Below are 14,692 nucleotides of genomic sequence, written 5' to 3'. Positions count from 1 at the left end.
CAGTTGAATGGTGAACAGATAAACAAAATTAGAAACATTAGAAAATGTCCCTCATAATCCAACCAAGGGTCCACAAGGCAGTTCGTCACTGCACAGTTTACACAGTTCACTGCTGTGCATAAGGCACTCCCCAACTTACGTAAGGGTTATGTTCAGTGAACCTTTATGCAAGTCAGATTTTCATAAGTTGGAATCACCAACGCTGTGTCTGTTTCCATCCCCTGCCCAGAATTACTCACTGAGAGTATTAATTAGAATCTAGCAGAAATTCTCTCTGCCTGCTCGACAAATCCTTTTCTCCCTCCTCACTTAAACCACAAGTTGATACGGCTGGGCTAAAGCTCGCTGTCTCAGAGGCATCCAGCTGTGACTCAGCAACTGGTAATAACTCAAAACCTCGCCACAGCATCAGTGGAGGAAATATACATTCATGTCCTCCAGAGATGCTGCCTGACCCAATGAGTTACTCCAGTAATTTGTGTTTTGCTTGTTACTTGTAAACTTCAGTTCTGTCTCAGCATTGGGGCACATTCTGTTGGGCATGGCCTTCTGGATCAGCAATGCTGTTATTGCTGGCTTGAGTTCCGACTCGCAGTTGGGGCACTTTCTGGGGCCCGCAGGCTTCTGGGTAAGCACCACCACCATTGCTGGCTTGTATCCGCCCCGCTGTCTTGCAATAGTTTAATCGCAAGGAATTACAGATGTAAACTTGTGTGGTTTGTACAGTGATGTGGAAATTACAAACTGCCTTGATTGCACCAGGGACTGAGTACAGAATTGTTAACAAAAGTGCAAATGTATGTAAGTTGCCTATTGCGTAAGTTGAGGAGGATCGATAATTAACCGACTAATAGTGCATTGTTGAGCAAATATTTCGGAGATTAAACTTTTCACCGAATCCAGGTCAGGACGCAAATTTACATTCAGATGATGATCCTTTCAGCAGTGCCATTAGTCATCTAAAACACAATTTTGGAGTGTAAAGCAATTCTTTATCTTTGTGGCTAGACACAAAATGCTGGAGTAATTCAGCGGGTCAGGCAGCATCTCTGGAGCGAAGAAATGGGTGATGTTTTGGGTCTCGACCCTTCTTCAGACTGATGTCAGAAGTCTGAAGAAGGGTCTCGACCCGAAACGTCGCCCATTCCTTCGCTCCAGAGATGCTGCCTGACCCGCTGAGTTGGTCCAGCATTTTGTGTCTACCTTCGATTTAATCCAGCATCTGCAGTTCTTTCCTGCACACTTTATCTTTGTGGATAGGTTTGTGACAAAAGATACCTTTCCAGCTGTTGTATTGGATATATTGTGCTGACAGAAACATTGGTCTTCCTAACAGCCTTAAAAAATGCTAAGCCAAATAATTGCTTATGTTAGCTAAGCCTCTCAGTGTGATAAATCTTTGCCCTTCATTTTAAACCATATGAATCAGTATAGTGCTTTAAAAAACTATTTACAGATTATTTATAAACTAATCTACTTTGCATACAAGATGCAACACTATAGTTTGTAGAGTTTGTAAAAGTTCAAAGTTATCATTACGAATAATTAAAATGGACCATAACTTATTCAGCATAAGCTGAATTTGCAGCTAACATTTGCAGCTAACAAATTATGTTCAATAAATTGAGATTGCAACTTTTAAACAGAAATTACATAAACCAAATAATCAATGAGATTTGGGGGACCTACCTGCTCTCCAAATAGTACATAGAATTATTTATAACTGGGCAGCTGAGACTTGTTACTGAAGCACTTGGTGGGGTTGAGCTCACAAACTTCTACCTCAAGGAGAAGTACTCTCAACTTTTCTATCATTTGGTGCTGGTCCTAAAACATTATTGCAGTCTACTCAAGTAGGAACTAAGCTTGGTTTTAAGCATGTATTAATAGAGGGTTTACTGTTAACATTTTGGTGAAAATTGAATTAAAAGATATAAACAAAATGATGAACCCTAAAGTTCTCCTTAAGGGTGAAGCAGTGAATGAGAAGTCCAGGAACATTACAAAACAGGTGCACAAATCACAGGGTCTCAAAATGTATATTACATAAAAAGCTAGGTTCATTTTATTAATTTCCTTGAAATTAGCAGAACAAATAAATGTTAATGATTCAACTCAAATAGTTTTGAAACTTCAAGTCCAATGATAGAAACAGCATATGCCAGAATACATCAATGTGAGCAATTATATGAGTTATTGAACCATCCCAAATAAGAATTGTGTTCTAAGTGACAAGGTTATAGCTTTTTCAAAAGTAGCAGATTATTTTTTTTTACATTCTCTACAAGGTCAATCAACTTCAACAAATCTATTTGAAATGACATGCTTTTATAATAATGGATGCAAAAAATAGCACAAGAGCCTTGTTCCAATAAGCTTTGCAGAGAAACTCAGGATTGTGCACTAGTTAAAGGAAAATCAATTAAGAACACTTATGCTTAAATGAAAAATGGAATAGATTCAAAATAGGTAAATAACAAGACCTTAGGTTTAAAAACATAAATATTATCAATGCTAGAACTGATCCATTGCTGGATTCATAGACAGAAGCATCCGAGGCAAGACAACTAACCAAAGCTAAAGTTGTGATTTCTTCCTTTAATTTCCCTCCTCAAGTCACTAACTCCACAGACATCAATCATCCCCTGGTATCCTGAGCAGATACACTCTCTCACAATGTATTCGGACTACCACAGTAAAACCTTAGACTGATTCCTACTATCCTGACTATTTTGGTATGGATAACATACAAACTTCATTCAAATCTTTCAAATAAACAGTACAAGAAGGTGATTATGAATATTTTACTATTTTGATCAGTTCATATTCCTTTCTGGTGACAACTGATTTTCCCATTAATTATTATCTAAAACAAATCTTCAAAATTTCACATTATTTCCAAAGCAAACCTTGATGATCTCTATGGGAGAGGTGTAAATTCTTCTATTGTCTTCTCCAAGCTTTTTATTTTAAATAGGTTAATGGCTCATTACAGAATACCGAGTAGGCATAATTCATCATCATCATCGCCGGTTTTGCAAGACAGTCATACTCGAAACGAGTATGACTGTCCTCTCATGGAGGGCGCATGTGCGTAACGTGGGGAGACTGGTGCACAGACAGCAACCACGCGGTTCTTGACAGGTCTGGGCCAGAATCCAGTGGCATGGAATCCAAGACGACCGGCGACCCTTTTCTGCTGCAGCCTTCATCCTCCTTCCCAGCCGTTGTGACCCTCCACTAAAGTCAGCCATCATCCTCAGCCTGTTCCACCGTTAAGGTCTTGGTTGAATTGCTCTTTGTCAGAGACCTCCCCTTCGACCTTACCTACCAGGAGCATAGCTCCAGACGGCATCACTCTCAGGATCTCAGGACCACACAAGCTTCTCCACCACGACAAGGTGACAATCCATGGAGAAGACTTGGGCCCATAATGTCTGTACCAAACATATGCTAATACAAACTGCACATCTGTCTGCACATGGTCTACAGTGTAAAGAAGATCTTAGTAAATTACCTTAATTTTTTCTCTTCTTATCTTAAATCTATGCCCTTTAACATATAACATACCCATTCTGGGAAATAGATTTTTAAGATCCACCCTCTCTAATGTTGTAAATTTCTGATTGCCCATCAACATTTGTTTCTCCAGGAAAACAATCCAAGTTTTCCAACCTCTCCTTATATCCTCTAATTCCGGCTGCAACCTGGTGAACCTCTTCTGCATTCCCTTCAAAGCCTCCACGTCCTTCCTGGAATGGTGACCAGAACTGCACATAATACTTGCATAATTATCAACAATCAATACTGTATATGATCTCACTTGTTTATCGGTAATAGCGCACATAGCAGAAGAGTTCTCATTCAAAGATTTATACTGCCAGAGCAAAGAATATAATTTAAATATTTAAATAATGTAATAACTTTAGTTGGTGACAGTTAAAAATTGAACAATTGTTGACAGACTCTGCACCTATGAGACAATCATACACAACAGGAGCAGGCCATTCAGCTCACAGTGCTCATGCCTTCTCTGGAAGGACCATCCAATTGATCCCACTCCCCTTGCTTATCCACCGTATCTCCAAATATTTCTTCATTTCAAATGTACATCCAAAAATAAGTTTCATTTTATCTGATTCCACCACCCTTTCAAGCAGTGAATTCCAGCTTGTAACAACTTATTGTGTGAACCAATTTTACATCCCAGCTCAAGAATCTTTCATGATCTTAAATCTGGAAGTTCTGACTACCAACTCTTCTGAATTTATTTATTTTACTTTTATTTACAGGGGAATGTGAAATTTAGTGTAAGAGCAATTGTGCATATGGTATGCTGGACAAACAGAAGCTGTGTTTGCATGTGTGTACATACCTTTGTGTGTACTGTACGTGTGTGTATGGTTATTTTTCTGTATTTGCTTTGAAAAGCTTGACATAACGTTGCATGATTGGAGTCCGTGTAGCTAAATAGGGAAATATCCTGATACAGCATTGGTAATTCCCCTTTCCATCCAACCTAAAATCCCAATCAACTGCAGTGGTGTTCACCTGTTGCATTGGCACTTCTGCTGGTTTAAAAATTCAAGTGAATTTTAACATAAAAATCAGAAACAGGCACAGTTGTTTTCTCCAACTGAAGCATTTAATGGCATAAAAATATGGCACAAATCCTCTGGCTGCTTTTCAAAAATTCAGTGGGATAGTCAATTTATTAATTTACAAGCAAACAACTGCTGCCTGAAAAATTAAGACAGGGTGTCTTAATGGGAATTAAATTATCCTTTTTTTTATCAATCCATTTGCATGAAACACAATCCATTAATGGCTATTTTAATGCAATGTAAATTCATTAGTGCATGAAAGATCCTTTTTAATAAATACCCTCATTAACTTGTGACAACTAAAAAGATGAGTATTTCACTGCAGGTGAAAGACTACTGTATATTTCAATATGTTGAAGTGCTGTACATTGGACTAGAGGAGGCGTATAATATATTTGAAATAAAAATGGCTTTGCATGCAGTTACGCCCATTAAGAATGAATTGTAGCTCATGAATGATGTATTGATATACGATCAGAATTTGCAATAAGGCATCACACCCTTTCCCTTCATCCGGTTACACCCATTAAGAACGAGATGTAGCTCATGGATGATGTATTGATATAGGATCAGGATTTGCAATGATGCATCACACCCTTTCCCTCCATCCCAGGCTGGTTGCAAAGGCTGTCAGTTTAATGAAATATTGGGGATACAGATGTGAAACCAATATTCTCAAGCAAAATTCGCAACCCTTCTTGAATCACAGATTACATCGTTGACAAGAAAATGCACAGAATGAGTGCCAGGGCTACGTTTCACAACTATCTAGCTCTGAATTACTATCTACATATTTAATCTCTGTAATATAGCAGATTATATAAAATTGTTGATCATCTCGCAGTAACTAATGGACTACCTGAACTAGATTAGCTGTGTGCATTACACAACATTGGCAAGTTTTATAGCTCTCTCACTTTTTAGACAGATATAAAAAGTTTAAATTGTTGGTTTTAAGCACACACTGTGAATCCTGCTACACAGAATTATTTGGGGAGTAGTATTTCCATGAAAACGACTCTTTGTTTGGAGTAGAGAATCTTTGTATTCTTAGACATTTATTTGCTTGCTGTTGTATATCCCCTTCAGATGTATGAGATTGTGATGAGTTGCAATGCCCAATACTGATAGCTGAAAAGCCATTGTCATACAATATGGAAACAGGCCCTTCATCCCACCATGTCTGTGCCAAGTAAGATGTCCTATTTGTCTGTGTTTGGCCCATATTCCTCTAAACCTTTCCTATCCATGTACCTGTGCACGTGTCTTTTAAATTTTGTTATTGTACCTGCCTCAACTACCGCCTCTAGCTGCTCATTCCATATACCCATCACCCGCTGGGTGAAAGAGTTATCCATCAGGTTCCTATCAATTAATTTCCCCTCTCACCTTAAATTATGTCCTCTGGTCCTTGATTTCCCTACCCGGGTTAAAAGACATGCATTCACAGGAGATAATGTCTTTGGATGATGTTAAACAGCAATCCATTAGCCATACAAAATAATTAGAAGTGAATAAGAGGTGGCAGAGTCGGGACCTTATGGAGATATTTACAATTTGAAAGGCAATGAGGGGAGATAGTTGGAAACTTTCCCCTGTAGCAGAGATATTTAAAACTTGAGGGTATAGACTTGTGTTACTACTTTCAATGAGCTCTTGACAATGGACCCAAGATCCCCCCTATACGTCAATGTTGTTAAGAGTCCTACCATTAAATGTTTAAGTTTAGGATAAGGGGTAAGAGGGGTAATGAGGAAGTAGCTTGTCACCCACAAGCAACTGGAGTCTAGAACACACCATCAGAGGGATGATGGCGCCAAGAACGCCCTCAACATTTTGGAAATATCTAAATGAACACTTGAATCACAGAGGCAGGGAAGACTACTCACCAAGTGCTGATAAATGGGAATTGTATAGATAGGTACCTAATTGTAATGGCTGTCATGGGCATCATGGGCCAAAGGGCCTGTTTCTCTGTTGCATGTTTATTTGGTATTAACATTAAACAAAGTTGTTATTTAAGTGTAATATGTTTGAATTGCAATATTGTCAAACTTAGACTTAACAAATAAATAATCATTCATATTACTTGCTAAATTAAACCAAAAGTTAGAATGAAGCGATATGTAAATTGAATGACACCAATAATAAAGCAAAGAATGTAGATATAATCTATACCTACTTTGTGCCATGGTAGGCACAAAAAGCTGGAGTAACTCGGCGTGTCAGACTGCATCTCAGCATCTCTGGAGATCCCCTGATTCTCAGTCTGAAGAAGGATCCGGATCCGAAACGTCAGCTATTCCTTTTCTCCAGAGATGCTGCCTGACCTGCTGAGTTAATCCAGCTTTTTGTGTCTATCTTCAGTTTAAACCAGCATCTGCAGTTCCTTCCTACACATTATGCCACGATAATTTGTTGCCATTTACTGATAAGCAATATTATTTATTCAGGATTGCAATAAATATGTTGAAAATAGTCAATTCAAGTCAAGTTTATTTGTCACATACACATACAAGATGTGCAACACTGCACAACTCGTATGTGTATGTGACGAATAAACTTGACTTGACTCGGTATTAATCGCATTAATAACATTAGTTACAGCAACACATCTGCAGAGTTATGCATTAGTCTGAAAAATCCATTTACTTTGCAATATGAAACCAAATTCACATTCACGAACATTGCTGTATACAGGAAATTACATATCACAGTGAACCTGATAATTGTCATTTTACTATCTTAGTTTAAAAATATTACATTGAGAAAATATATTTTAGAAATTATGAATTACTGTGTTCGACCTGTGCTGTGGGTTTGTGGACAAACTACTTCATCCCCCCACTTTTCATCCTGGAATCAATTTATAAGCATCTCATTCTAAAGAATTCAGAACTCCAAAAGGGATAGAATGGGAATGGAATTGGAGAGGACATAAACGCATTGTTCAGAAGGCCTGATAGAAGAGAAATTAACGTATTGGAGTCTCATTTCTAATTATATAATAAATCACAAAGTTGCCAGGGCATCAAGAGTTAATTAGCTTGATTCTTTAATTGCCGCGGTTTTAATTGGCAATCTGTGGCACTCACTGTGGAACCATCCCATTCTGTGAGAAAGCAGCAGGGGATTACAGGCGGTGCAGTGTGGGCTCATTACCTAACACTTTCCTTCACGTTGTCCGAGATCACGTAATGTATTTTTTTTAAACACAATAAGCGCAATTAATTAAACTGGGTTTTTTTTTGTTGTTGTTGCAATCTTCCCAGAGAGTGTATGCTGAAAAATGCCTGCCAGTTCAACTCATGGCTGGATGGTGCAATCGTCAACTAATGCAAAGCTGCTGCTATAGATTGTACGCGGGATATTACAGCCTCAGCCTACTGCTGAGAGCATAAAGGGAGAAAAATTATCACATTAAACCTAAGGTAAAAGATCCTAATAAAAACCAAGAAGACAGTAAACTTAGAATCACCATCGGCAGGAGTTCACTGAACAACTAACTCATTAGTTACCTCCAATTCATGTGATCAAAGAAACCGCTTAATTGAGCATAGTTTAAGAACACAACCACAATATCCTTTCTTCTTATCACAAGCATCCTTCCTCAATGCGAGAGGATATCACAGTCTGGACTGTAATCGGATAAACTGTGTTATAGGTAAATTGCAGTCCGCTAAATACCATGAGATGCCAGAAGTCGTCTAATGCCTCAAATAAAAACATTTTCCCATTTATAAATCCCACCTCGGAGGGGGTAGCTGTGGTGCTGTTGCGTTGCAAGTAACAACCCCGACATATTTTAAGAAGTTCAAGCTAACGATGCTAAATAATTACAAAAAAAACGATAGTAGTTTAGTGCTTGAGCGTTGCCACCTGGAGCCATCTGGCAGATTTCTTATGGGTTATGGAGAGCATTGATAAGATTGGGTTTATTTCACCAACTATTTCACATTGTGGAAAATGCTGGAACTACTTAGCAGGACAGGCCGCATCTATCATGAAGAGAAACATATTCAACGTTTCATCCGGAGTATTTCCGGCATTTTCTATTTTTGCTTTCGATTTCCAGTATCTGTAGTCTTGTTTTTCATTTCACGCACGGAAATGATGTCGCAAATTAGGAAAACGGCCAAGGAAATACCTTCTCTCAAATTATTTGAATACATTCCCAGTACTATGTTTAAGGGGATTCATTTCTTGGAAACTTTTACGCGGCGCCAATACATGTAGTGCACTCACCCCTGTTCCTCCATCATCTCCTGAAGCTCCATGCATTTGAGTTCGACCCTTCTTTTCCGTTCGTGGTCTAGTATTTCCCGGTTGCCCTTTTTTACCACGAGTGGTTCCATTTGCTTGGGGTCCCCTTCGGTGGTGTATTCCGCGCCACTTTCCTTCCTCTGCGGGGCTGCAGAGAGCATTTGCTGAGCGCAGCCATTTGTACAGCTCTCCCGAGCGGAGGGCAAACCGTCGCCGTTGTTGTGCATGTTGGTGATCGAATTACCAATTCAGTTCTGCAAGGGAACTGCAAGAGAAAACACAGAACTTCGGTTCAGCCCACATGCACATAAGTGGCAGATTAATGGAAGTAGAACTAGAGTACACAGAGGCCCGGTGGATACACCATTTCAAGAGCGTGGAGCCGATTTTATCTTTACTTAAAACATTCCCCCATTTAAGTGCTATTTCGAACGTCTTGAATTCAGTTGCATCTTCGCCATGTTACAAATTGCGATGCCACCCATAGTTAAAATTTAGTCAGCAACATCCGGTGGAAACGTTTTTTTACGGCAGGTCCCAGGTTTAAAGATCTGTTACTCCACGGGACGCATAGTGTCTGCAGTTCAGCGATTACACTATTAACACACATTACCCATTTCAGTGCTGAATTCAGTTACACATTATTCGAAAAAGTATTACCGTCTAAATCCCGAACTCTACGAGCCAAATACCCGGGTGTGCCAAATACAAGTGCATTCTTTACAGCCACATTAACAAATAATAACAAACATGTGTTAATTTGCGTGTATTAGTATACATCGCCCCAACTTTAAGCAGTCCGGTGCTATAAAATGATCCGGGCAAATGCCCACTAATCGCATTACCATCCGAGCAAATCCAGCTCGGTTGCCGCTATCCACGATGGTGAGAGCAGGACCCTACCTATTGTGTTGTCTACAAAGCCGGAAGCAGGATCGCTCGCCGCGGTGTTATTGTCCAAGGTGCTGAACAGTGAAACCGTCGCCTCGTTGCTGACAGCAGGAGCGAAGCGTGTTGTGTCGCTAACCGCGGTGCTGAAAGCAGGGGCGCTGCCGCGCTGCTGCTACCCACAGTGCCAAAGCAGCAGCTCGACGCTTATGCTGCTAGCCGCGGTGCTGAAAATAGGAGTTCCTGTTGGTGTGTTGCTATCCGCGGTGCTGATAAGACTTTAACTACATGCTGCAAGTTTCCCCATAAACTGTAATATCCTGGCCTCACCATCCGTGGTGTCGTGGTGCGAGGCGCTGTGCAGGGTGCTGAGACTGTACTTATATGTGCGATGCGTTAGCAGCAGTCGACTCGTTGCTCGATATGATCAACGTCGAACGCCCCGGCGCTTTCATTGTTCCCATCAGAAATCGGTCGCGTCGATTGCCTGTGATAGTCAGACGATACAGGCATAACCAAATGCACTCCTGAAACGCTTCCCGTGTGTCTGTCCGCGGGACGATCAACTGTATATGGCTGCCTCACTGAGAAAAGCTTGCAATGTGGCAGTACAAAAGGGGGAGTTGCTTAGCCAGCTGTCCCGTGTAACACAATGCGCCGACACTGCCAGCGCCTTGCATATATAAATACACCTCTCTACTCGTCAGCTCACCGAGAGGAAATAAGACCCAAATGCTCCCCACAGTATAACGCTAGTTTCAGCCCTGCACTATAATTAGAAACGTGACATTAGCTCCATTCCCCAATCGCTCATCTTGAATGATAAAAAAGACAATGACATTTGCAGTTCCCATATGGATCTAAGATTAATTCCGTGCAAAAGTTGGCGGAACGACAATTGATAGCCTATATTTAGATTTAAGATTAAATACACCAGAGCTTGTATTAAATCTCCAATGTACACGGGAATGAAATCGCTTGAGATTAATTTGCCGCCTCAAAAATATGGTCGTGGTTTATGAAAATAAAAAAAGTATTTTTGACGACTTAAGTCACAAGTGAAAGTCTGTAAATTGATTAGATATTGTTGTCACTACTTTAACTATTCACAAGAACAGAGACAACACATTAAAATATAATTATTTCTGATTCTCAATTCTCCAGCATTTCAGGCGGGAATTAATAAACTGGCTTGCTGCCTTTATAATCACCATAACTATGATTCTTATTATCTACAGAAAGTCTTCTTCTAACTTTCTTCCATCCTTCCGGACTGATCTGATATTTTCCATTTCACCGAGGGAGTGAAAACTCTACGAGGATGACCGAGTAAACAGGTTTGATTAAATTAACGAGCACCGACAGTCTGCATTTAAGACCAATCGCTTTCGAATGCAATTTATCTGATTGGTTTGGGTGGAATAAGCATTTGAACCCAACCAGTTTCATAATGCTGCTCCAAGGCGAGTCACACACGAGTGCATTAATAACCCGCTCGCTGAAAGCAAGACGCCAAAACAATTGAGCTCTGCTAACGTCATGGGGAGTGTTGGAGTGGGGGGGAGAGAGAGATCTGATATTTTAATCTGAAGGGTTGCAACGACAGCATGACTTCAGGCGTCCATTTCTTTTTAACCCTTCGTGCTACAGGTTCCTTAAAATCGGATCCTGCTGAAGTGCGGACCTTCAACTTGGAACTTAATGCCGCCCAGAGTGAAAACATAACGCTTACTTGTACGGGAACAGGCCAATCGAAAATCTTCATTCGCGAACCAGTTTGTTGTGCAGACACTGGACTGCGCTCGTCGCCACAGTTCTTAAACCGCCGACACGAGGCATTGAAGGCGCAGTGTTACTTGCAACAGCTCCTTTTACACTTGGCTGCACTCGGTTTTCAACGATGCATTTGCACACCATTTCAGTTTTTTAAAAATCACTTAACTGTGAATTATTGATAGGAAAGATGGAGGGTGTGACACCTTGCTTCAGAGGAAGGAGATCAAGTATGCACACCAATGGCTCTCATGCATATTAGATGTATCACATCATTAAAAGTTGAAATCGATAGACCTATAACTGAGAATTACATTGCGCTTATCTTCCCTCATAGAACAGGCTGAACTTGAAAAAAACATTGATGCAATCCTTTTTCAATCCTCATTCTTTTTCTGTCAAGTTCAGTTGAGAGGTATTATCACCTTACCTCCATTTCTGGCGATGTTCTATTTCAGGATAACAGTGTAAAGTCCCACTCTTCCCTTTCTGTAACTAAAATGGTAAGCAGCCCACACCCATTATTATTGTCGGTAATAATGCTTTAAAATAAAAAGCTCCATTGGGGTACTTAACTGCTCACAAATAGTCGAACCATGCAAGTCAATCCATTTTAAGCATGGTCGTGATTTATTTTAGGTATGTGTTGGGGAAGCCAGTATCAATTGCCAGAATACTGGGATGGAAGTTCAGTACAAGGCTTGTGCACCTTTTGATGGATGCTTTCTTTGCCTATTGTCTTTGGAGCCATCCCCAATTATTCACGCAGGGGTAGACATCAGATATCAACCGAAAACACAGTAAAACATGATGCAATTCTGATAGCAAGTCTCCCAGAACTGTACTTCATGGTAAACGATATCCTTGTAATTACATCCATTCATGGTCTCACCTCTCCCCTATAAATCTACTCCAATAGAGTTTCAACTGGTCTAAAAATTATATTCCATTGTGCTATAGCTTTTGCAAAATGACTGGCAACCATGAGGTCCATTCTTCTGCAATTCAGTCACCATTCCCTCCATCTGCTTTACACTCTATCTCTGCCTATTTTTGAGGGGGAAGGGCGTGTTATTTCATCGATTGTCCCTACACCTACTTTCATCGGATTATATCTGTTCTAAAGCTCTGTAAGAATTATTTTACACAGTAGATAATGTATATTTGTCATAAACAAATAATACAAACTGCAGAAAGGGGTAATTTTCTATTTCTCACCAATCCCAAAACAGATATGACAAGGGCTACATCAGGGTCTATGTTCACTTTAGGCTATCCGATAAGGATGGCAAACAATTGACAATCTCACTTAAAGGTCCAACATTTTCCTTTAAATGGTGATGAATCTCTGTTACCAATCATGGCTCAAGACGAGTCTGACAATTTAAACCTGAATTATTATCTGTATTGTACACTCATATCCACTGTTCATTAGGAAAGGCAACATATTTAGCCATAAGGTGGGGGAACTAATTGTCCAAAAGATGCAAACCCATTTAAAGTAAAAGAACAAGAAATTGAATCTTGGTAGAACATGTTTAGTTCTTTGTGCTAAAATCGTAAAGTGTCAATTTCAAGACACATTAATATCAACACAATAATTTATAACACCAAGAGGGCAAACATTTCACAGCTCAACTGTTTGAAAGCAAGGGATCAATCTATTTTTAGAACAATACACATGTTATCTTGGCCCTGGATGACTGGTTCTCAAGATTTTAAAACTCATGGTGTGTTTCAATATTATTCAAATTATGTTGAAACATAGCCATGGCGTATAGTCCCAGTTTTGACATTGAAGAATAGCTTTACTATAGCTGGTTGGTTGCAAAATGGTTGGAATCTAGTGGAGTTTGTGCTCTAACCAGCGGACATGGATGTGCTTTTGTCATCTGTCTTAAGATATGATTAATATTAGGAAAGTGACAAATCTTTGGGAATGAACACTCATTGATAACTTTGCTATGTACATATTGTACTGTTTGTACATACAATATGTACATATTGCACTGAAAGTTTCAATGACTTGCAGACAATTTTATTTGTAATTGTTTTGACAAGCATAATACAACGAGGAACCTGATGTTCTAACACTGTAGAATAATGTTGTTCTGGTGCTAAACTCCATGTCCATAATAGCTCTGAGAGCTTTAACAAACTATCTATTCCTTTGAGCATGAGTTCACATCACAAATCTGACAGTTTTGTTTACACTATCTCTACAGTGCAATTTTGTAGGTGTCAAATTACATTTTTATCATGCTGATTCCAAAATCTGCATAAGTATTTCAGTGCAGGCTGTGACAAGTAAAATAGGACGAGGTAGACTTTAGACTGTTTATGCTTCACACAACCGGACATCTTACTTTTTAATTCAATAAAATATTTGGAAATTCAGAATTGGTAACTTTTGATTGGTATCAATAAAAACTAGATTAAAGCATTTGTAAGGTAGGCTATTTATGCAGAGAGAAATGGTTAACATTTCTTCATCAGACCCCCATCATCAGAACTGATCGATGTAACATATTAAATGGAAGGGATTTCTACTTTAAATGCTTTAGCCATCTATAGATTATAATAGTAAACGCATCTATGGTGACCTTCCATCATTTGTATTTTGCATACTGGAGTGCACAGCTTTATGGCGAGATGGGCTAAGTTTAAAGGAGATGTGCAGGGCAACTTTATCTACACAGATCGCCTGGAACACTCTGCCAATGGTTGTGGTAGAAGCAGATATGATAGTGACATTTAAGGGACTTTTGGATAGATATTAGGACATGTAGGGACTGGAGGGATATGGAATATGTGCAGGTAGATAAGGGATGGTCTTGGCACAGACATTGTGAGTCGAGAGGCCTGTTCTTGTGCAGTAATGTTGTATATTGTATGTTCAATGTTCTATCATCACTAGTACGATAACAATATTAATTGTAATATGACCATAGAGATGGGATATTATCATTATCCAGGGTTGTGGTACTTCATTCCCCAAACCCATACACCATCCCCCTAAGTAGTCATCTATATGAATGAATGAATAAGTTTATTGGCCAAGTATGTACACATACAAGGAATGTGCCTTGGTGCTCCACTTGCAAGTAGCAACACGACATACAGCAACAATTAAGAATGACATATAAAACATTAAACATTAATAA

The 14,692-nt window shown here is 39.4% G+C and overlaps 1 protein-coding gene across 7 annotated transcripts in view; it reads right to left on the bottom strand.

The window, feature by feature from the left end:
- srrm3 (serine/arginine repetitive matrix 3) overlaps positions 1–11,685 on the bottom strand; it is a 156,273-nt gene extending 144,588 nt beyond the window's left edge. For 2 of the 7 annotated variants that reach the window (XR_004416087.1, XM_033045963.1), the window contains exons 1-2: positions 9,771–10,495; positions 8,850–9,132 (exon numbers count right to left, since the gene is read on the bottom strand). Coding sequence is in view for 6 of the 7 variants with exons in the window: in XM_033045963.1 (XP_032901854.1) it covers positions 8,850–9,094 (245 nt within the window). In the remaining variant the exon portion in view is untranslated. Of the gene's footprint in view, positions 1–8,849; positions 9,133–9,770; positions 10,496–11,487 lie in introns of those variants that run through there. The other 5 variants (XM_033045959.1, XM_033045961.1, XM_033045962.1 and 2 more) reach the window with 5 other exon arrangements.
- Positions 11,686–14,692: the final 3,007 nt, after the last annotated feature.

The sequence above is a fragment of the Amblyraja radiata genome, chromosome 28 (assembly GCF_010909765.2).
Source record: "Amblyraja radiata isolate CabotCenter1 chromosome 28, sAmbRad1.1.pri, whole genome shotgun sequence".
NCBI classification, from domain to species: domain Eukaryota; kingdom Metazoa; phylum Chordata; class Chondrichthyes; order Rajiformes; family Rajidae; genus Amblyraja; species Amblyraja radiata.
The sequence above is the reverse complement of the archived record's forward strand: the minus strand, read 5'-3'. Positions and strand labels throughout refer to the sequence as shown.